Source organism: Erpetoichthys calabaricus, chromosome 4, assembly GCF_900747795.2.
Source record: "Erpetoichthys calabaricus chromosome 4, fErpCal1.3, whole genome shotgun sequence".
In the NCBI taxonomy this organism is placed as follows: domain Eukaryota; kingdom Metazoa; phylum Chordata; class Cladistia; order Polypteriformes; family Polypteridae; genus Erpetoichthys; species Erpetoichthys calabaricus.
Genome location: NC_041397.2, coordinates 129,256,413 through 129,280,973, shown reverse-complemented (window position 1 = coordinate 129,280,973; position 24,561 = coordinate 129,256,413). Strand labels below are relative to the sequence as shown.

The following is a 24,561-nucleotide window of genomic DNA, read 5'->3' as shown; positions in this document are numbered from 1 at the left end:
TTAGCGATTGTGTCCTGGAGTAGTAGTGCTAACCTTAGACGATACTCATAGGTGACCCTCAAATGCACATACATAACAGTAAATATTAATTTAATTACAGACAAAATTGTAAAGAACCCTGACTGTTATCTGATAGTGTACTGTTCAGTCCCCACATTGGTGACACAATTCATCTAACAAGTTGTAGAAGGAAATTTGTGCTTGCATTTACTGCTAAGCAGGGCTGGTCTGAATCACAAATGCAAAGTTCGATTGTTATGAATGAACAATCCTAAACAGGTTATACTGAACATAAACTGAGGGAGTGCCACAGAGGATGAAGCTTATATTTTTATTTCTTTCTGTGTTTTGCTGTGTGTGTGTGTCCTGCATTCCCTTCTGTGTTTCTGTTGATTATACTTAGTAGTCTGGCTTGGGGATACTCTATTCTGGTGTTGAGTGTGTCATTAATGTTGTCTCTTGCATTTGGTTAATATTGTTCTATATTAAGCTAGCAGTGTTCAAAGTCTTTGATATGTTTATTGGTTTGATGCACTTTAATTTTGGTGGCTTGGGGTTAATGTTGTTTAGGTAACTTGAGAGTGGAGTTTGAGCAAGAAATCTGTTCTGTTGATAACTCGTCTTCTGGACTTTAGGTGGTGGCACTAACCTCTTGTTACAAACTATTCCTTCAGTCTAGTGCTGATTGATTGGTGCCTCAGCATCTTTACCATTCAATTAATTTAAACTATTCTGTGTAAGTATGTGGATGCTTGAGGGCGCTGTTGCCCCGTGAAACCCAACAGACCGATGCAGACACTGGTTTAAAAGCATACAGAAGTATTTTAATTTTCTTCTTCAAAGTGCCCCAAAGCACCTCCACCACCATAAATCAATAATCACAATACACTACAATAAACCAATCCGCCACTCCCAGCAGTTCCGTCACACTCCCTCCCAACTCCGGTTCAGCTTGCTGGGTCTGCACCAGTCCTTTAAATAGTTCTTGACCCGGAAATGCTCCTGTTCTTCAGTCCATGTGATTCAATAGCACTTCGGGTCAGATGAAGCCTTATATTTTTCTTCAGCCCGGAAGTACTTCGGTTCTTCTGTCCCCGTGACTTGGGAGTACTTCCGGGCTATAGGGAAAATAAAAATGCCTGTGTCTCCCTGTAGCATTACCCGATGGCACCCACGGCACCCAACAGGGCTGTGAAGTCGAACTCCATCTCCCATGATGCCCTGCGGGAATCCGGGGCACCTCCATGCTGCAGGAAGGACTCCATGTAGCGGCCTGGATGTGTTGGCCGAGATAAGCTGCTGGCTGCCTCTCACATCTGATATTAAAGATTTATTAAAATAGTTCTCAGAACTAACACCAGAATTCATTTGGTTTCATATTGGAAATTCATGCTGACTATCGTACATCCACAGAAATGCTAATGCCAGGCTTAAGATTTGGTTTCTGTGATGGGTTTGGTGGTTACCATCTAATACCCCCATTTGTTTGCTAAGTTACACCACTAGCACACCTGATTCAGCTAATCACTACCTCGTTCATTTGAATCAAGTGTGCAATGGTGAAATTTAACAAATACTGTACTTGGAGTGGCTGAGATTCCTTGAAAACAGGTTTGAGAACCAAATATCTATATTTCAGGCCATCTCAAAAGATTTTAATATGGTTTTGGAAAGTAAAGGACTTTTTCATGTTACTTTTTATTGTGTAAATGTTTAATTCTATTTACTTAAATTTTATACAGGGTTTTCATGAGCAAAAGCCACTCACAGCCCAACTACCTTTATTTTTGGGTGTCCTGTGTCTTTTGCACAATATTTTACATATGATTGTGATATGAGTAAACAAATAAAAACAAAACAAAGCTTATTAAGTGTGAGTTTAAAAACAAATAAAAAATCTTTAATTTACAATATTTTGCTGGATTCCTTACACCTCAGATATATTTGAACACCAGAAATCTAAAAGATGTATATTTTAATAATAATGGAATATTAACTTTTATGATCCTTTTAAAGTGTGAAATGGAAGGTAAGGACAGCCATTTATCATGCACAAAAAAAGCTGTTATGACCAGTCAAGTTTATAAAAAGTCCAAAACAAACATATTTGCGCTTATAGGTGAGAAATGTAGGGTGATGCAAGTGTTCAAGTATTTTTTGAGTGAGGTATATCTACTATTTAAAGACTGTAATTATGTAAAAAGTGAGGTGTGTCTGAAACTGAAATATTTTTGGAATACATTTTCCATATGTTAAAGAGAAGCTTCTGAGTTTCAGGTCTAAGTTAATATTATGTCTATCAAAACCAATAGATATTTATAGGTCCAACAAACTAGCTAAGGTCCAAATGAAAACGGGTGAGCATCTTAAGCACCCTGCAGAAACATGGTATCCATAGTAAGTCACCAGTAAGCATACAGCTCAAGTAGCGTTTCATGATAAAAAATTTAAAAATTAGTCATGCAATAAGTGACAACAGACTATACAAAGAGAATACATGCTTCAGAGGATGCCATTACTGTTGAAAAAAAAGGATTATGGCAAAGCAGAAATATCACCCAGCAAAGGAAATTATTGCTTGAAAGGAGAAAAAATTAACAATTTTGAAAGGGTGTGTCGTCCCACCCAAGAGACGGCAGCCAACATTGTGAATGTATTATGCAAACTCAGAAAGAACATAAACTAATTGTGACTTTCAGACAAATAATAAATGTAATGGAGCAGCAACATCTCCAGTGCAGAATAAATTTTTTAGGTGCCAAAGTAGGTTAAGTGAGAAAGTGATTAAGGTCTATTAAAGGGCAACAATATAGTCAAATCATTTATATATATATATATATATATATATATATATATATATATATATATATATATATACTGTATATATTGTCACGCTTGGGTCACAGAATTGCACAGAAAACAGAAGAGGTTGAAGAGACTGGAATTTTATTCAAACACTGCAAACAAACATTTGTCTCTTTAAAGGATTTCAAACGTGCTCCTTCAAAGGAAAGAGTTGACACCTCCGTTTGTCAATTAAAAGTAAGCACGGGGTTCTTCTTCTTTGGAGGAATATGAGCCAGGAGCAGGAGAAGCAAACAATCAATTTAACAAACTGAAAGAAGCCCGTACAGGCTTTTTAAGTAGGTGGGGCACCGCGTGAGAGGCATATTACGCGACAGAGCCGCCAGAAAGGTAAGGAGGAATGTAAAGGTAGTCTGTCAATGTTTTTCAGGTGTTTTCCCAGGGGCGTCTGTATTCTCTGGATGTGCGATCAGCTCCGCAGCTCACACCCCCTCCCTCAGCTTCATTCACGTTTCCGTGAATCAAGCGATCCTCCAGGCCAGGTTCAAACAGACGTGACAGGACATCAGCATTAACATGCTCAGAGCCAGGTCGATGCCTGACTATAAAACTGTAAGGTTGTAAGCCCATGAACCATCTCATGAGACGGGAGTTTGTATCTTTTTGATGGTATAGTCATTGAAGTGGAGCATGATCAGTTATTAATGTAAAATTTCGTCCCCATAAGTAATACCGTAGCGCTTCTACAGCCCATTTAATCGCCAAACATTCTTTTTCAATAGTTGAATAATTGCGTTCTCTGGGGAGTAATTTCCTATTCAAGTATGTGATAGGGTGTTCTTCCCCATCGAAAACCTGGGACAGGACTGCGCCTACTCCGTATACACTTGCGTCCGTCTGTAGTACAAAATCTTCAGAGAAATCGGGATTTCGCAACACTGGATAAGAAGACAAAGCGGTTTTTAAATCTGAAAAGGAACGTTCGCAAGGTTTTGTCCATAAAATAGTGCGTTTTTTTCTTCCCTTAGTAAGCTCTGAGAGAGGAGCAGCCCTATTTGCAAAGTCGGGGATGAATCTTCTGTAATAACCCGCTAGCCCCAGAAAAGTGCGTACCTGTTTCTGCGTTTTAGGACGTGGGTAAGCAAGCACCTCTTCTATTTTTCTTAATTGTGGACGAAGTAAACCCCTGCCAATGAAATAACCTAGATAATGAGTCTCAGACATACTTAGTTTACATTTCTTAGGGTTAGCAGTCAACCCAGCTTGTTTCAGGCTATCAAGGACAGCCTGAAGACGTTCTAAATGCGAATGCCAATCATTGCTGAAGATCACCACATCATCGATACGCCCCAGAATGTTCAGAATGTGGATGCAATATCTGATCCATCATACACTGGAACGTTAGAGGGGCCCCATGAAGACCAAATGGGAGTCTTGTAAATTCATAAAGTCCATCAGGAGTCGCAAATGCGGTTTTCTCACAACTGTCAGCCTCTAGAGGCACCTGCCAATAACCCTTTGTGAGGTCTAGCGTGGAGATATAGGTCGCCTGACCCAGTTTTTCCAACAGCTCGTCTACTCGGGGCATTGGGTAAGCATCAAATTTAGAGACCTTGTTCAAGCACCTAAAATCGATACAGAAGCGAACCGAACCGTCTTGCTTGGGAACTAACACGACCGGACTACACCAGTCACTTTTACTTTCTCGAATTACACCTAGCTCCAGCATCTTCTTGACTTCTTCGCACACAATATTTCTTCATGCTTCCGGGATATCGAAACGGTCGCATCTGTACCCGGACACCGGGTTCAGTAGTGATTTTATGTTCTGCTAAATTAGTGATGCCTGGCAAGTCTGAAAAAACATCAGTGTTCTGTTCAATCAAGGTTAATAATTCTGTCTTTTGTGAGTCAGTCAAATCGTTACCAATGACAACATCAGTCTGAGAAACAGCAGCCAAGGAAGTGTAAACCCCTTGTCGGTCGTGCCATTTCTTCAAGAGATTAATGTGTAAAATTTGGAATGGTTTTCGCCGGCCTGGTATTCTAACTTTGTAATTTACTTGGACTATACGCTCCTTGATAATTGCCGGGCCCTGCCATTTAGCTAGGAATTTGTACGGGTCAGACGGAACCAGTACTAAAACACGATCGCCGGGTTTGAATTTGCGAAGCTTACTGCACCTATCGTAAAGACGCTTCAGTGTTTCCTGCTCGCGTTGTTGATGCTCCACAGCAATAGAAGAAAGTTTAGAAATTCTATCTTGTAACGAAACTACCCGCTCTGCAAAGCTCAGCCCGAGAGATGTTGACTCGTTTCCTACCCATTCCTCCCGTACAACATCCAGGATGCCTCTTGGGTGCCTGCCAAATAACAGCTCGAACGGACTCAAGCCAGTGGACGCTTGCGGCGATTCCCGCACCGCAAACATAACAAAAGGCAGGACAGAGTTATAAGATGGAGGATCATTATGAGCAACTCGTCTGATGATTTGTTTTAAAGTCTTGTTAAACCGCTCAGTCAAGCTATTAGTCTGTGGATGGTAAACAGTGGTGCCCAATTTCTTAATAGCGAATCTATCACACAATTGGTTCATCACACGAGAAGTAAAAGGTGTGCCTTGATCAGTCAAAATTTCCCTAGGAATGCCAATACGAGTAAAAATCACGCACAGAGCTTTGGCTACAGCAGAAGAGTTGGCCTTTTTCAAAGCACCTACCTCTGGATATCATGTTGCATAGTCAACCAACACCAGCATATATTGGTACCCATTCTTAGTCTTAGGCAAAGGGCCTACAATATCTAATCCCACCCTCTGAAAAGGGACTTCCAAAATAGGCATAGGACAAAGGGGAGCCCGAGGAGGCTTATAAGCGGAGACGATCTGTCAGGACATGAAGTACAGAAACCGTTCAACATCTTTTCCCATATTCAGCCAATAAAATCGTTTTGATAACCGCTCTCTTTTCTTATCAGCCCCCAGGTGCCCTCCCAAGATGTGAGAGTGAGCCAGCTGCAAAAGAATTTCCCTATGCACCTCAGGTACAACTAGCTGCTCAATAAATTCCCCCACTAAATGATCTGAAATCACTCTGAAAAGACAACCGTCTTTTTCTAGAAAGTGTGGCGTTTTCAAGCCCCCGGTATCTCGCTCTTGGTAATAGGAGTCACTAGCAGTGTGAGCCTGTTTAAATGCATATTCTAATGAGCCATCAGCATGCTGCAAGCGCACAAAATCCGACTGCTCGCTAGTACTCGGTTTGGGTTCGGAGGCATTTGCAATCTGAGAGGATGTAGAAGGGCCTTCCTGCCATTCCGGAAAATTATGGGGGGAGTCTCCCTCAGTCTCGCTGGAGAGATCTGGTTCAATATCTAATCGGGGCTCTAGATTTTCCCCAACCGCCACTAGTTCTCCTTCTTCTTCCCTCCCACTAAGCTCAACAGGGGACTTAACGACTGGTGAGCGATGTTCAGCCATTAGTCTAGGAAAAAGGGCATTTCTTCTGCCTATCAGTAAAGGCCAAGGGCATGAGTCAGAAACAGCAGACCAAACTTTAAAGTGATGACCCTTATAAGTTAAAGGAAGAAGTAATATCTGATAGTCTTTAACATCTCCATGTACACAACGTATCTTTACAGTCTCAGTGTTACTAGGGTATCTGTCGTCAAGACAGTCCCGTCTGACAACACAAAGGTCACTGCCCAAGTCCAACAATGCTGTCATCTCGCGGCCCCCAAACTTCACCGAGATCAATAAGCCATCTTTCTCTTTTGATGAATCCGGGATATTTGAGCAACATACCTCCGCCAAACCAACTTCCATTGATTGAGCTGGAGACAGGCGACATTCTTTCGACAAGTGACCGAGTTGGTCGCACCGGAAACATTTTCGTTCAGCACCACTGCCGAAATATCCTTGGCGACGTCCACGGCCACGGCTGCTTTCTCCAGGCACAGGCATCTCATTCGTAACTGCATTCCCTGGAGGCCTTCCCGACGAAATCCGATGATCAGGTGCTGAAGGTTGATGATGTTCAGGTCTACGGTCAAGGTGACGAGAATGCCCTGGGCGGTCTCTCGGAAGTTGTAACACAGCATATAGGGCACCAAACCCACCGCTTTTTCTCCAAGCGGTCTGCGAGCCTTCTAACCGTTGAGATACAATCGTCAGTGATTCAAGATTATGACGAAGAAACTCATCTCGGAGAGGTGCAGGTATCCCGAACAGTACTATGTTCATAACAACCTTTTCCACGACTCACTCCATCTTGTCCCCCTCAAACCAGCAATGCACTTTATGAATCAAATCTTGCATTTGTGCACGGATGGAACCGTCAATATTCAGTTTCCAGTCGTAAAGTGCAAAACCTTTAGACAAAAAGGTCGTGGTTTTACGCAAAAGAACTTGCTCCTTCAAAAAATAATAATCGCCAAGCTTATCAGCAGTTACATTTCGTAAGGAATATAGGGTGTCACCAGACAAAAAAGGGGTGACGATAACAGCCCAGTGACGTTTGTCCCATCCCAACAAAGTTGCCACTTGCTCAAAAGCCAAAAGAAACATCTCTGGGTCATCAGAAGGACCCATTTTCATCAGCACATTCTTAGCATTGTCCGGGAGCGGAGGAACGATTTGCCGAACATTTTGCGGAGGTCGAGGCGGTACATACTGTTGAGGGACTGGATTATCCCTTCGTCGAACATGTTGAGGAGCCGGAATATTCTGTGACCCAAGGGTGACAAGTGGTACCAGGAGTGGTTGCACAGATGGATGCACAGTTGAATGCCGAATACATTTTTCAAATCGCTCAGAATGTTCCGCTCCCTTACGATCCGGAGGATGATTTAATTCCCCACTTCTGGTACCACTTGTCACGCTTGGGTCACAGAATTGCACAGAAAGCAGAGGAGGTTGAAGAGACTGGAATTTTATTCAAACACTGCAAACAAACATTTGTCTCTTTAAAGGGTTTCAAACGTGCGCCTTGAAAGGAAAGAGTTGACACCTCCGTTTGTCACTTTCGGGCACGAGGACGCCATTCCCAGTTCCTGCACCGATGACGTCATTTCCCTTCCAGGCCTTTAAAACTGCCATCTTGCCTCAGTACAGGCAGTTCTGTTCTGGACTCTGACCTAAGCACATCGTTCTACTAAAAAAGCAATTTTGCAGCCGAGAAAATATTATATGGGTGGCTGCCCCATCTCTTTATGATGTCTCCGACTCATTCTTGTTACGTCAGTAACTTGAAAAAAAACACTGCATATTGTAAGGCAGATATCATTACAGCCACATAAAGAAATGGATTGGGTCATTGAGTAAGTTGTGGTAGAAATACTACAAATAGAAAAGCTCAATTTGTCCCAATCTAAGAAATTTTAACAAATCTATCATTTGTCTCATTCTTGATTATGTAACACCCAGGCTAGCCAGGACACTGACATATTTGACAAAGTATATGAAGAATATTATGTAATCAAAGTGATTAAGACTACTAGCCATGCCCAACACAAAATAAGGTAAATGTTTTTTAATCTGAATTATGTATTTTTCTGCTGCAAGTTATGCTCATTGGTTACACATTCAAATTCCTCTTAGGGAAGTCAATTGATTATGTTCATAATAAAAAAAAACTGTGCATTTTCACCAGTATGTCGTACAATATGTTGTTATGGGGAAACACCAGAAAATCTTGCAGCCCATCTTACACAATTTCATGATCATCTATCAAATAAAACTAAAAAAAACAAGAGAAACTATATAAGTAGTGTGTGGTCTAAAGAAAGGAGAATTATGTCAGTTAGTAATCGTGATTGTATCACATGAAAAAACGATTAAACCATATTTTGAATTCTCCCTCAGTGCAAACACCTTGTCAAGGATTCATGATATTTATCAGGGTATGGAAAACAGTATTCATTTTACCACACTTTGGTCTGGAACGTGCAAGAAATTTCAGGCTGTGATAAGAACATGTTCCACTTATCTCTTGGACTATCCTTCAAATGACATACTTTGTAATAAGTAATAAGATCATTATGGACACCCACAGCATGTATCTTGAACTCAACAGGCAATACAAAACTATATCCAGAAAGAACCTTAACCAATTCTCCTGGAATACCCCAAATGCAGGCCAGTAACCTGAATTGCCCAGCATAGCGCAACTGGCAGTAAGCCATTATCTGCACTCAGTCCTCCCAAATATGAACCTGCATATTCATTAAGAGGACATCAGATGAAATAATGGAAGCAGCCACAATAGCAGCAAAAGAAATAGTATAACAAGTGAGAAAGATTGAGCGTTTATAAACTCCCATATTGTGAATGTTGAGTCAGAATAAAGCAACCGGTTTCATGAGCAACTACAGCCACATGTAACATACATATATTACGTATGTATGTGAGTGCATGTGTAATAAATAATTCTGTTTGTACCACACAGGTAAACTGGAAGTCATTGTTTACACAAGGTGTGAATGCAAGACAGGGAACAGCAGCCCCCACGCTTTATAATAGTACCATAGAGACTACGAAGAGCCAAGTCCCTGATTTAACATCGTATCCAAAAGATGCAGCATACTATTTACAATCACTCCCTTTGGTGCACTAAACACATTTTCAATGGCAAAATTGTTTTTTCTTTTCTTTTCATGAGGTCCTCTAATCTAAGTATAATAGATGGTAAAAATGGAAAGAGATTTTTAGAATTCACAAGGCAACTGACCCAGTACTCTTATCATACGTGGTCAAATTAGAATCGGTAATTTACAGAATTAGCCTGTCTTTTAGGTTGATTACAAAACTAGAATACCCTGGAAAAAATAAAAACTTAAAAAAGTAATTAAATGCAAGAAGGACATGTAACCCTCCACAGTTCTCCACTTCACTAACCAGTGATCTGGCAAGGAATCAGACCTAGTTAGCTATAAAAAAAAAAAAAAAATGGTGCCCCCTCCCCATGTAGTCTAAATATGTATATATGTGTGGAGTGGTGGCTCTGAGGCTAGGGATCTGAAGGTTTCCAGTTCAAATCCTGTAAACACCAGAAGTGACTCTACTCTATTGGGCCTTTCAGCAAGGGCTTTAACCTGCAATCGCTTCATCCTGGGTTTGACGTTAATCTGCATCCAGCCATGCAAGCAGGTCCTCCAATTTACAGGGAAAACTTGGGGGTTGGTGGCAGGATTGGCACCCCAGCCACCATAAAAACCTCACACTGTTCCAGTGTGGTGCTGAAGTGTCACCCAAGTGTCCCAATCCCAGTGGTTTGTCGTGTGGTGGGTGTGGCAATGTGCTGTATCAGTGCATGCTCCCAACCTCCTCTCTCTCCATATATAAATTTAGCAGATAACTGTTTGTTCAGAAAGATTAATAAAGTCACAATAAAGTAAATAGTGAGTTCTATGGTGCATTCTGGACTATGCTGTTGTTGCACATATAATTCTATATTATTTAATGCCGATAATATTGAAGCTTAAAATACTATATACGTGGTATATAGTAAGATGAGTGTCTGATTGCCATTCATCCGGCAGTCATCAACACAGAGCCTCTAGTTACTGAACCATAAACTTTTTCTTCTTAAATGGAGAGTGCTTGCAAAGGGTTACAAACAGATAATGCAGACATTAGCCCATTTTACATGTGCTAAGAATCCCAGGCATTAGCTGGGATTTGCTTGTTCACACATGTCAGGATGGCCTGGTAATTTCTTAGGTCAACAGAATTTACATGTGAAAGTCTCATCCCAATATACCAGGTGCAGGGGTTGAGGATTCTTTAATGTGCTATTTTTGTGTCTATTTATTTCTTGTATAACATTTTTAAATCACAAAAACCCATTCCAAGCATAATATTATGGGTGGGAAATTGAAAAACAAAAATCTGATACAAAGCCACAAGGAACCAAAGATGTACTGTGCACTGTTGCATTTTCACATGTTCCAGAAAGTAGCACAAAAGTCAGATGGTGTCTTCGGGGCTGTTTCCTTGTTACCCATGTATGCTGCTCCATTTTCTTGAATTAAAAAGCAGCTATAGACCAGTCTGATATGCAGCAGACTCAAACATTTCCTTCTATTAACAGACAGAGAAGATGTCCTTTATCTCGGAATCCATGCAATTTTTAAACATTTTTTTGTACAACTTGTAAAACTGAAACCAAAATGATTGGTTTACTTTTATCAACATCAGCATTTCTTATACCTTTTCACATGCTGTCAGATTTGTGAATTTGATCGCACAAATATAAACCAAAGGGATAATATCAGGAATGGTCCTGCAGAATTGCTATATCAAGCATCCATACATACTTTTATTTATTTATTTATTCTTACTATTATTTTGATGACATCATCATCATAACCATTTTGCACCTGTATCTGTATTGCTCATCACTCATTGTCTGTATTTGGATACAATTTAAGGAGCACCTTCCACAAAATAAAGTGAATTGAAATAAAAGCGGTATAAGAAGTTAAGTGTTTAAAATTATTACAGACTAAACACCTTTCTTAGTTTCTTCTAAATGCAAATATCATACTAGAGCACTTTTACGCAAGCATTTCCAAACACCTTCCGGTTCAAGACTGGACACATCATGAGTGATGTTTCCTGGGGTCATTGGGTGTTTTGGGCCTTTCAAACATCATACACCCTCGCCCAGGTGACCCATCCAGAGTTGATCAAACTCCAACTTGTGTCTAGGTAGCCTGTGTGCTCCATGGAGCACCCAAATTAATCCAAAGCCATCGTTAAGCCTTCTCAGCAGCTTCTGTGATGTTCTTGATGATCTTCCTGTTGTGCAGTCCTGCAATTCCAAAGATCTTGAGGGCCTAGTATAGAGACTGGCCTGCAAAACCTCTACAGCCCACTTCATTAGGCTCACATCGGGCTTACCATCCACCATTCTGACACTCACCCACCAGCCCTTCATACTTGGCTTTCTTTCACTTTCACAAAGGCCTCTTCCATCCGATCTTCCTAGGGAACAGTTAATTCTAGCAGGACCATTTGTTTTGTTGACTCAGACCACAGGACCAAATCTGGCCTGAGAGTGGTTACTGCAGTGTTTCTTAGAACTTTTAGCTGGCTCCCAAGGACGACCTTCAGCTGCCAGTCCCGTTCTGATGCGAGCAGCCCACATGAGGTGTTATGTTGTGGCCGTGACTTCTCCCTTGCTGTATCAAATAGGATCACTTTTTTTGCTGGGACTTGCTCCTTGCTGTTATTGATCCTTAAATACAGAATAAGAAAAGATTATTGAAACGTACAGGTGACCCACTGATCTGTGGATCTGTTTGAAATAACAGCCTGTGGCTACAGTAGTACACCAGGACTGACCTTGTGAACCCCTGCTTTGTACCACTTGTGGACTTTATACAAATACGACATAAAGGAAAGATTTTGTAAAATCCTCTTCTAATTTTGTCAGGAAAATAGTTCTTTTTTTGTTACTGACTTTAAATGGAATATGCTAATCTGAATCTTGTAATCAGTTCCTTGGCTTGGTATAACTAAAATAGTCCATTGGGAATTAAATGGAAAAACCACAAGGGTCACAACACCTAAGAAGCCTGCTTTGGTCATTAACTTTTGACATAGAAATTTACAGATTAGTACCTGGAATGACGCAGCTGCTAGCCTACTGGGCAATGTGAATGTCTTATTGTAATGTGAAAAATGTCTATAGGAGCTCATGCCATTAGCTAACTTTTGGCATCAACTAAACAGCAGAACTAATATTGTACTTCCAGTAGACAAATCCTAGTCCTTTTTTTGTTTCTTGAATTGCAAACACTTTGTTGTTGGCTCTATTGACACTTGTGAACATTCACTTTGAAGAATCATATGAATGTTGCAACAGCATCCTGAATCCCTATCATCTACCTTTAAGACTAGTTTAATTTTAGAGACAATTAGAAAACTAAATACCCCTCAGCTGGCTTCAATATACTGGTTTCCAGTTCATTGTAGAATTTTTGTATAGATTTTACTCCAGAACTATAAAACTCTGAACCTGAACAGTCTGAAATAACCATTCATACAGTTTGCCATATGTAAACCTGTGTGGAACCAGAGGCAAGCCTTTTTGCTACTCCAAAGCCACTTAGTCAGTGCTCATGGAACTTTGTGGATCTGTATCCTAATGTTTGAATAGACAATAAGAGTAGTAGACAAAAGAAAACATTCAACATATTTTGCTTCTCCTTTCAAAAAATCTTTTGAACAGTTCAGTATCAAAGCCATTGACATATGAAGCAACTTATGGTACTTAATTTCAGGTTGGTTAACAGAGAACAGATAAAGAGGACAAAAAAGAGAAAGAGATGCACATGGGAGGAGGTCATCACAGGAGTTCCTCACAGATCTTTGTGAGAACCATTACATTTTATGATTAATAATAATGTGTCAGGTTGAGATATATAAGGAAACTTCTGAAATGTGAAGAATTTACAAAACTAATGTAAAGTAAAATAAAGAGAAAGGCAAACAATTTAAGTCTTCAAAATTGAAAACAAATCTGGAAAATGCAGTTTAATCTAGACCAGTGCAAGATGCTACATGCAAATAAAATGAAAATTAATTATAAATAGAAAATGAGCAATGGAGATTTACAAGAAGTAATCTCTGAAAAGGATTTAGTGGTTTACATTGATGCAATATTCACAACCTCCAAGCAATATGCAGAAGCAATTAAAAAGGCAAATAAAATTTTAGAGTTATATCATAAAAACTCGAATTGGAGAACATAATGATAAAATCCCATACAAACTGTGTATTTGGAGTACTTGGTAGAATTCTGGTCACCACAATGCAAAAAATACATAGTGGTTGTAGAAACTGTGAAGATAAGAACATACATCTGCATCTATAACTAAAGAGCATGTCCTAATTTGACAGATGAATAAAACAACATAGAAGGATACATGGGGGCAAGTTCCAGGTCTTCATAGGTATCAATACTTAATCCATCAAATTTCCAACCATTAGTGCACTTGTGAACTGCAGCAGTGATTAGGTAGAGTTCATTAAATGAAGAAAGGACTTTTTCATATGAAGAAGGTTTTGTTTCATCTAGTAACAATAACTGATTTATGTACCGAATGAGAAAACATAAATGTGTGTCGATCCATTGATTTTCTTTACCAACCCATTCCACCACTTGAGTGCAACAGAGCTGGAATCTAAACCTGAAGCCAATAGTGCAAAGTAAGAATCAGTCCTGGGAGTTATGCCAGTCTATCTCAAAGCAAACTGAGACACATACAGCAACTTTAATTTACTCTGAATCAGTGTAACCACATTTCTGGAATGTGATAGGAAACCTTTAGGAGAAAAAAAAACATGAAAACTACAAAATTACTTGGACAAAAATCAGACTCTGACCCCTGGACTTGTAAAGTATCAGCAGTAACCACTGTCTGGATGATGAGTTTGAACTTAATTACAGAGCCTATAAAAATGGTTCACCCCCTTAGGAGTTTTCTAATTTTATTGTTATATAATACTGAATCAAAGCGAATCTAATTTTATTTTACATTGATCAATAGAAAAAAATTCTGTCTCAGTGCAAACACATTTCTAAAAAGTGTTCTAAATTAATTACAAATATAAAACACAAAATAATTGACCATGCAAGTGTTCACCCCCTTCAGGTCATTATTTAGAAGATGCACATTCAGCAGTCCTAAATCTGTATACACAGGTCTCTATCACCTTTTCACATCTGGACATTGCAGTTTTTCCTCATTCTTCTTTACAGAATTGCTTAAACTCTGACAGGTTGCATGAGGATCATGAGTGAGCAGCCTTTCTCAATATCCAATCACAAATTTTTAAATAAATTGAGATCTGGACTCTTTCTCGGCCACTACATTGTACTTTTTAATTAAGCCTTTCCAGTGCAGCTTTGGCTTTATGGTTGGGTCATTGCCTTGCTGGAAGACAAATCTCCTCCTAAGGTGCAGGTTTCTTGCAGACTGCATCAGATTCTTCCTCCAGGATTTATCTGTATTTTTCTGCATTCATTTTACTTTCCATCTTCACAAGCCTTCTAGGACCTGATGCAAAGAAGCATCTCCACAGTATGGTACTGCAGTCACCATGCTGCATAGTGGGAACGATGTGTTTTTGATGAGGTGATGTGTTTGGCTGATGTCAAACATGGCATTAAACCAAACTGATCTCTGGCCATACTAGCGTTTGCACAGTGTTCACAAATGTATTTCCACCCACAATATCAAAAAAAAAGTATCTAAAAACAAAAAAAAGTGAATTTCCCCTTGAGATTAATAAAGTATCTATCTATCTATCTATCTATCTATCTATCTATCTATCTATCTATCTATCTATCTATCTATCTATCTATCTATCTATCTATCTATCTATCTATCTATCTATCTATCTATAACATGACCATAAATGTTTATAACCTAACCATTTGCCTACACTAGGCATGTGCATATTTGGCAGAAACGAGAAGAGACTGTGCCCTCCACACTAGACATTCATTTGCAGCTTGCATTCACACACAGAAAGAAAAAAAAAACATTGTACACATGATGATGTAGGATTGTTATCAAGAGTAACACATGACTATAAGGCAGGCAAAGTGACTGAGAAGATGCAATGAGGAGGATCCAATCAGGGAAGGGACACGTAATATGCATGAACTTTTCCTAGTGTGAATAAAGTCTGGGTTTTCAAATCTGTTTGTTTTCACCCACCCCACTGCAATGCTGAGACAGAATTTTCAGAAATGCACAGCCCTTGAGAGCATTTTCAAAATTCTCCATTATCGGGGTTAATAACTCCAGTGTACTGTGGACAATAGGTGAAAATGGAGACTAATGTCTTTGTATTTAAACAAAAACAGTAGTGTGGACCTAACCTTAGTTTGATGACCAAACGTCTCGATGTTGGTCTCATCAGACATTATTACTTTCTTCCAGGTGACTTCAGAGTTGCCCATGTGCAAACTCTAGCCAAGATGTCTTGTGCATTTTTTTAAACAGTGTTTTTCTCTTTCCCACTCTTTGGTAAAGCTGCAAATGGTAAAAAAAAATAAAAATAAATAAGCAACAGTTGGTGTATGCACAACAGTCTCCAATCTTATCCATTGTAAGTTGTAACTCCTTCAGTGTTCTCATAGGTCTCTTGGTATTCTCCCTCACTAGCTTTCTTCAACAGTCACTCAGCTTTTGTGGACAATCTGCTCTCAGCAGATTTACAGCTGTGCCATACTTTTTCAACTTCCTAATGATTGATTTAACGGATTCCATGGGATATTTAGTGACTTGAACATTTTCTGATATCCATCCCCTGACTTGTGTTTTTCAATCACATTTTGCAGAGCTGCTTGGAGTGTCCATTTGTCTTCATTGCATAGGTCAAGCCACAATACTGATTGACCACAAGTTGGACCTTCCAGATAAGGTCCATTTATACCAGAATCAATTGAAACCCCTTGTCTACAGACATGTGATCTCCACTGAACTAATTATATGACTTCTAAAATCAATTGGCTCCTGTGAGGATTTAGGTGTATCATATTGAAAGGAATGATAATAATGCAATCAATCATTTTGTGTTTTATATTTATAATTAATTTAGACCCTTTCTACAGATCTCTATTTACACTTTGACATTAAAGAGTCTTTTTCTATTGATTAATGTCAAAAAAGACTTTTTAAACTGTTGTGATTCGATGTTGTACAGTAAAAAATAAAAATAAAACTTCCAAAGGAGTGAATGCTTTTTATAGGCACTGAATTAACTAATTAAACAAGCTTTACAGACTGAGTGGCTGAGTGGTCAGATCTTTTTTATTTTTGGATCTCCTGTAAATGGAAGCTTTTCCTTATTCTTTTGCTATATCATTTTTGTAATTATACTAGTTGTGTATATTGTATGAACCACCAGGGGGCGCACCACTATCAAAACCTGGCAAAGACAGACATGGGACACAAGTTCAGGGCACACTTTTTTATTTTTTGCCTGTGGGAAATGCATTCCCCCGTTTCCCACGTGTACAGCTCAATTCCAACATAGCATAAAACACAAAGCACATTTCTCTTCTCTCTTTTCCTCCACTCCACCTGGCAAGCTTCATCTTCTCCCACCCAACTGGCTCCCGGAATAGTGGCTGCTGGCTCCTTTTATAAGGCACCTGGAAGTGCTCCAGGTGCTCGTTGACCTAGCTCTGGCAGCACTTCTGGGACCTGGCGGATGTGCTGCAATTAAGGGCTCAACAGCAGCTGCAGCACCCCCTGACAGTGCCCACTGAACCCAACAGGGCTGCAGCAAACTCCATGGAGCCCTGCAAGAGTCTGAGGCACTGCTGCAAGTTAGGGGGGGCTGCCACCTAGCGCTCCGGGTAGGTAATGCTCTGGTTAACCAACCTTCCCATGTAGAGGCGTCCCAGCCATACGTGCCACACCTGTTATGTACAACACAAATGGTCTAGTAACACAGAGGAACTATATAAGAAAGGCCAGAGTAGACTCTTTTTTCTTAGTTTCTTCAGACCATGTAACCATCTTCCAGGTGACCTCAGAGTTGCCTAGAGTTGACTACGCTTGTTTAATATGGGCAGTGATATCCTTTACATGTTCTATAACTTTGTAAAGTCTAGTGCAATTTATTATGCCCACCAAATCAAGACGCCGATTAAGAAGACAGTTATTGGATGTACTCACAACCCACTGGAGGTATTAGCAAGGGTAGAGAATGAAGACAAAATTAATAGTCATTAGGAACAATGCAATCTATGGAAATACTTTCAGCAAAAAATTATTCAGCAGACCTGTGTCAAAAAATGTTACTTGGACTCCTTCTTATTTAGGCCTTTTACAGTAATACATCACTGTGACTTGTGACATCCAAATTTTCAAATAAAGTACTATCTATCTATCTATCTATCTATCTATCTATCTATCTATCTATCTATCTATCTATCTATTGTGAAGGACAGCTGGGTCCCATGCCCGGCAGGGACGCCCCTGCTGCATCTGTTCCGGGGAAGCCACCATGGGCACCTCAGTACCTCCCCCGGGACGCTTGGTGGCAGCCTCCCTGGTGGAGGATGATTCCCCAACCTGGCGCAAGGCTCCATGGGAGATGGAGTCCTCCACAGCCTGGTTGGGGGCTTGGATGGCCGCCAGGGGGAGCTGCATGGACTTTCCAGCCCAGCTGGTCGATTCGTCAGCCCCACCCAGAAGGTCAATTAGGGCCAGGTAATCAAGCACCTGGAACACTTCCGGGTGGGGTATAAAAAAGGCCAGCCACCACCACTCGAGAGAGCCAGAGTCGGGAGGAGGAGGACTAAGCCTGTGGAGGAGTGGTGGTGCTGAGGTGGATATAGAGAGAGTTTGTTAGTGTATTTGGGACTGTGTTGGGCCTGTGGGACACGGGGAAGGCGTGCCCCACAGCTGAAGAAATAATAAAGAGCGTTTTATTTAAGTACATGCCTCTGCCTGAGTCTGTGCCGGGTCGGGCGCTATATAGCGCCTTTTACACTATCTATCTATCATGTAATATAGATTGATGTTGTTCAAAGTGAACAGTACTATAAAAAGTTTAATTGATGAGGTTTCTTGGAAACATATGACAAAAATCAGCATATGCCAGCTACTGTACCTATAGAGCCTTCATAGCAAGGTCTAATCTTTACATTCAGTATAGGCCATATTCAAGGCTTCACCTGATGGTGGCCAGAGGGTGGTTGTGGATTGTCAGTCTTGGATTGACTCCAGTGTTGAAAGAATCGATCAAATATAAGCAGCTACCTAGGCAACAATTCATACTGGGAAAATGTTTCAAAGACTTATAGATAACACTACTGAGTGGCCTCCGGTCCGTCTTACATATCATTTAGGAGGGGAAATTGAGCCTTGTTCAAACTGTTTATTGCAAGGATGGGAAAACATTATCAGGAGGTGGAAGGACTGTTTTGAGTCAATCCATTACCCAGTAAAAGTACTCCATTACAACAAGTAATGCCTTACTCTTTCTTATGGATTAAGGTTAATCAACATTTCTAAGAATTCTGCAGTTAGTTCTGTCATCCAAAATGGGCAGGTCTTCAGAGACAGAAGTGAGTTGGCTAAAGATGATAGGAAAATAGATCACACTTATGGCACACTTAAAACGTTTGCCTACACATGCACACTTCTTAAGTTTTGATTTTAGGTAAAAGCTTCTGAAGTATACAAGAGCATTGGGATTTGGTAGATGATCTGCTGGACAATGACATACAGCAAATGCTACACTGGAGTTGCTTAAAACCAAACATGAATGTCATGGAGTGTACCAGTCAAAGCCCAAACCTAAGCCCAACTGAGCATAAGTGAGATGACTTAAAATTGCTTTTCAGAAATGATCCTCATCCAGGATAATGGAGCTTGATTCTACCATGAATAAACGGGCAAAAATCCCACTGTCAATTTATGCATTGCTCACAGGGATGTGTGAATATGTATGCCATTGATTAAGTTTTTTGTTTTTTTGTTTTTTTAAATGTCTGGATATTATTTACTTAGGCATTGTAGAGTACTTTACACTGATAGTTGCAAAAAATTCTGTTAAAAATATAATGGTTTCATACTAAAATACTATAAAGTCTTACCAAGTCCAAGAGGGTGAATATTTTTCATGCTTTCTGTACCTCAGCCTCTTTTTGAATGCCTATGATGAGGTACTTCAGTGAACACTCTGACCACTAGCCCAACTAAAAATGAATAATAACAATTCTGTTTTCCCTCAAAAATGTTTGAGGTGTTTCATAGGAGTCTGTTAATTTAGACAACATGTCTGGTGGTAAACCTGGTAAAAATATATGACTGTGTGGCATGTCTTGTATACTGGAAAAACTTTATTAATATGGCAGCCAAAGACTCTGTTGTGTGCTGCAGGGACCATATTTACACGTTGTCACACACGTGCAAGTAGGAGGCAGCTAAAGGGCTTGAGTAACTGTAATACTACATCGGACCAGGGGGTGGCGGAGTGTACTGACTGTCTCTCTCAGTCTCTTACAGACCATTCTCGGGAAATCCTGCCAGGTTCCGGCACCTCTGATGATGTCACTTCTGGTTCTTGCATAGATGACATCATTTCCTTTTATAGCCCTTAAAACCACCATCTTACCTCCACTTAATCAGTTCTGTTGTGGACGCTGGACTATGCACATTGTGCTACTAAAAAATCAACTTTTGCAGCTGGGAAAGCAATATGCGGGTGGCTGCCCCAAATCTTTATGATGTCTTGGTTTAATTCTTATCACAATGTATTAATAGTTATACCCATGTACATGATATTAAGAGTGGGCATTGCTCTCATAAATGTGTCTTGTCAAACTGTAGGCAGTTCTATAAGGATTCTGATATGGAGTTCTAGTTAAGGCTTTGGATGCTAATTGGAAAAAAAAAAAATAACGAATTGTATATCAAATGTTATAAGTTGCCTTGCATAAAGGTATCTGCTGAATAATAATAGCACTTGAAGACTCTTGTTCTGTGAATATCTGTGGAACTGATAATAGTTTTTGATGCTACGTTCTTAGTAGCTAAGAGAAGAGCAATAGTCTTGTAGGGTTCCGTTTGGTTTAGAGCTCCTTACTTGTGATAGTCAATTTTGTATCCTTGCCCCTTAGCACTTTTCCTAGACTGATGTTTACACAATTATGTTGACCTCCTTTGTAAGTCACTTTGTATAAAAGCATCTGGTAATTGATTAAATGTAAATGCAAATCATAAAGTCTATTTCATGTCTTCCAACCATGATCTCCTATTCGTACTGAAATAATTTGCTCCTGAGCTAGGATGAAAAGTATGTAGAAATGCTCTATACTTCAGTTTTAAGAGGTAGTATGAAACTAGCAAGAAGGCTGGTGCAGTGCGGGCATTTGAACACATATTGTTTCAGTCTTTGGTTCTGAAGTGGGCCCCAGGTTTTTGGATAAGGCATCTAGTGTTTCATGCTCTCACTCTTCCTCCTCCTGTCTCTGCCCTTGCTAAGATCCGTTGCCTTTTGTCTAATTTTCCATGTAAGGCCACTGTCACTTTGCTTTAGTACCTACTATATAGTATGAGTGGTGGGCCCAACTTATATGATGACAGCAGTGACCTACACAGCTACCAAAACAAAGAGTTATTTGTGTAAATAGGTGATGAAAATTTCCCCATTACACCCTAACCAAAGTTAATGTGGGCCATCTGGATGCTAAGCGACTTCTGATGGTGACACAAGTTTATAGTGTAGTAGATTTTAGATTTTTTTTCTTTGAGACAATATAGTAGGCTCGCTCAATTCCAGGTAATTGGCCTCAAATTCAACTGGTATCATTTAGTGCAGAGAATAATGGGAAGGCAAGGTCACTCTGTTCTAAAGGACAGGAAACTGTGACATGGGAGCAGATTACTGTGTAAGAATGCAGAGACTGGTGAGAAACTGCTACTTTCAATTCTCACGTTTCATTTCAAATGCTATCAAATGCCGAAGCTCTGGATAGGTCCTAGATGTGAATTCTGATTATGGAGTTCCTCTAGGTCCACATAAATTTCCATTCATCAGAGGCTGAGATGGCTATGTGTGATGGCTATAGGACACTGACTGTTAGTTTCGCAGCACCCTCTTGTTAGTAGGGCTTTGTTGAACCCATATGGTAGCAGCAGGATATAGTAAAACTAAATATGCAGACTTTTTAGGAGATGTAATAATATTTAATTTCTGTAGATGGAGAAGTTGCTTTTTTTTTCCTCAAAGACACACAAATTACTTTGAAATTATCAGCTTCCTGAACCTCTTCTCTCTCCCTGTGTTTCCCTGCTTTTGTGCTTATATCACTTTCACTAAGTATCATTTCTTTTAGTTTTGAGAATTTTTGCTTTAAAGAATAAAAGTGATAGGGCACAGTTTAGTTAATTGTTTTTTTTTTTTTTTTTTGTACAAGTCATATTTTTACACAGCTTTGTTCTTGAAAGGAAAGATGGCAGTGAGGCTGTGCAACATTTATACTCTGTACTTAGGGATTCTTTCATCATTTTGCTTATTGCGTATAAATGAAAAAAAAAAAAAGATCCACTTCACAAAGTAAGTTGCAATTCAGGTTATCTTATGAAACATATGGCTTTTATGCAAGAGTTGGCAAATCACATTGTCACTGCAGTAGGGAGAAACACAGAGAGAGACAGTGTTGATTCCTCACTGAAATTCTATTCTGTATGCAGAAGAGTGGAAAATCCCAAGGGTGTAAGGAAAGGTAGGTCACACAAGGAAAGCAGTGGCCATACTGGCACAGGAAGAGTATGGTTTATTTATTTATTTAATTTATTTATTTTCCCTTGTTTCACTGCAGCTGGCTCTTCACTCCCGTTTCTGTGACAGGACTCTGATAAAGGAGTACCGACCTGGGTCAGTGCGCTACATGCCCCAGGCTGAAGGAGATTCCTCAGATTCAGGAGACGACGATACTGCTGTGCTCTTCTACTCCCCAGCGATGACTCTTAAGGACAGGGGGCCGTGATGCGTGATTGGTGGCACCGCTCCACCAGCGAGAGTGCGAGCTGCCTGTGTGCGGCGGAGAGGACAGCCTGGGAGACACTGGAGACGAGCTGTCAGCCTTCATTATTAATTCCCAGCTCTTAATATTTAATGTCAGAGAACTGCAGCCCCCCATGCCGCTGCAGAGTCATCAGACATTCAGAGGACATATCAAGCTGAGTTCCGGAGGCGGAGGGTGGGGGTGGGTTTGGCTAGATTGGAACAGAGCGATTGCGAGCAAACGAGAGGGAGTGTGCGGGCCGGGACTTGCTGGCTTCAGGATGAGGGACGCTTGACCTGTTCCTGTGTGGGTATTCAGTATTTTTGAGACACATTGTTTAAGACACAGAAACGTGCAATAATAATTTTTTGTGGTCAAATATTTAAAAACACATTTTGAGCATTTATCAGTATGAAAAGAAGCAAACACATGAGGCATGCTTCCTAATTATTTGTGATACCGTTTTCACGGTTGTAGTCGCATTTTCGAATGGCTTGTCCTTCAGTAACAGCTGAATTTTGAGAGTGTGCTTAATCTTCTAACCAGTCCACGTTTTTTTTTTCTTCCTAACCTTCTATTGTTGGTCCTTGTTCCCCTTGCGGTGCTGGATAAGTCAAAGCAATCAAATCTTTCTAATTACACCTCCTGACCCCTCTTTTCTGGATGGATTTCAGGTGCTCAGCATTGACAGTCCATCCAGTGCAGAACAATGATCTTCCAAATTTTTTAGCCTCTGCTATTTGTGAGCTTGTTAAATTCACAAACAGCAGTTACGCATACTGATTCATCTTGTATCTGTCAACAAGGGCGTTGACCCACAGCGGCCTGACCTGATTTCTACCCTGAAGCTTCATTTTCAAGCCTGCCTTTGGTACACTGGTCATCAATGTTTAGTAAACTTGCCATATGAATTCTGTGAAATAAAGACTGCGGGTAACACCACACTTGGTACTATCATTGGTTGTACATTGTGGCAGTTTAGAATTAAGAGAGATGGCCAGCACACTATCTACCACAAAGGTAAGTTCTAAAAGCACATAAAGATAAAGGAAATTAATTTTTTAAAAATCCACTAGCTGATACAAAACTGCAGCGTAAATGAAGGCAAGTGGTTCATCTGCAGAAGCCACCTCTTTGGCCTCACACCTCATTGCATTCTTAATTTACACTTAACACTTTCACGTGTCAGTCCATTACTCACTTGGAGAGAACTGATTGAGTTTCAATAGTCTGAACGTGTCTGCTTGTGCTCCTTCTAGAACTTTGCTGCGGATTCTCAGGAGAGCTCACTTTTTCACACGTTGCTTTTCCATACCTGAATAGAAATGTCCATGAAAAAAGATAATCAATACCAATACCACGGTTGACAAAGCAACGTTAAAAAAAATAAATAAACAGTTGCTTTTACAATGTCATTCAAATTGCCACTTTCATTGATGCATTCATGAAATCTGAAACATATATGAGTAAATATTCTTGATTTCAAATCTCCCAGATATTTTGCGGTAATGTCTAAGATCTGCCTGAATTACATCATTTGAACTGGTATTACCAAACTCGGTGAGCACTGTGAAATGAAAAAAGGCCTAACAAGAAAATTTTTAAAATAAAAAATAAAATGTACTCTCAAGGTAAATATACTTTTATTTGTTAATGCAGGAAGAACATTTCAATCCGGCAGCTATGGCATTTTCCAAGTTGCTTTGTCTTCCAACTTCCATTAGTTAGTTTATGTATTACTTTTTATATAACACAATAATATTATAAAGTTTAGAATATTTGAAAAATGTTAATTTCCTTCTTTTTCAAAAATGTCAACAGCTTTTAATATCTGGGTCATATCATATGTTTCTGGACTGGCAGTTAAAGTTACTTGTAGGGATTACTGTACACACGATTAGGATGTTCAATTAGATATTTTAACTTAATTTAATGATGTAAACATACACTGCACCTTCAACTCAGTGTTTTCTTTATATATTTTTAATCTGTCCATCCATTTCCAGAGTTCATGTTTCTGGTACAGAGTCAAGGAGAGAGTGTGTCTATTTCAGGTTGTAAGGCCAGAATCAGCCCTGGATGGGACAATAAACCATCGCAAGCAGGCCATACTCACTCACTCATTCTGGGCCGAAAGCCACAAATCAGCCTGACTGCATTTCTTTGAACAGCGCTGAGAGAACAAGTGGTCCCAAGGAAAATGCAGAACAT

The 24,561-nt window shown here is 39.9% G+C and overlaps 1 protein-coding gene across 2 annotated transcripts in view; it reads left to right on the top strand.

The window, feature by feature from the left end:
• Nucleotides 1–23,726, top strand: part of si:dkey-100n23.5 (uncharacterized) — a 667,944-nt gene extending 644,218 nt beyond the window's left edge. For both annotated transcript variants that reach the window (XM_051926134.1, XM_051926133.1), the window contains one exon: nt 22,165–23,726. In XM_051926134.1, the coding sequence (XP_051782094.1) occupies nt 22,165–22,332 (168 nt within the window). In that variant the 3' untranslated portion in view covers nt 22,333–23,726. The remainder of the gene's footprint in view (nt 1–22,164) is intronic.
• Nucleotides 23,727–24,561: the final 835 nt, after the last annotated feature.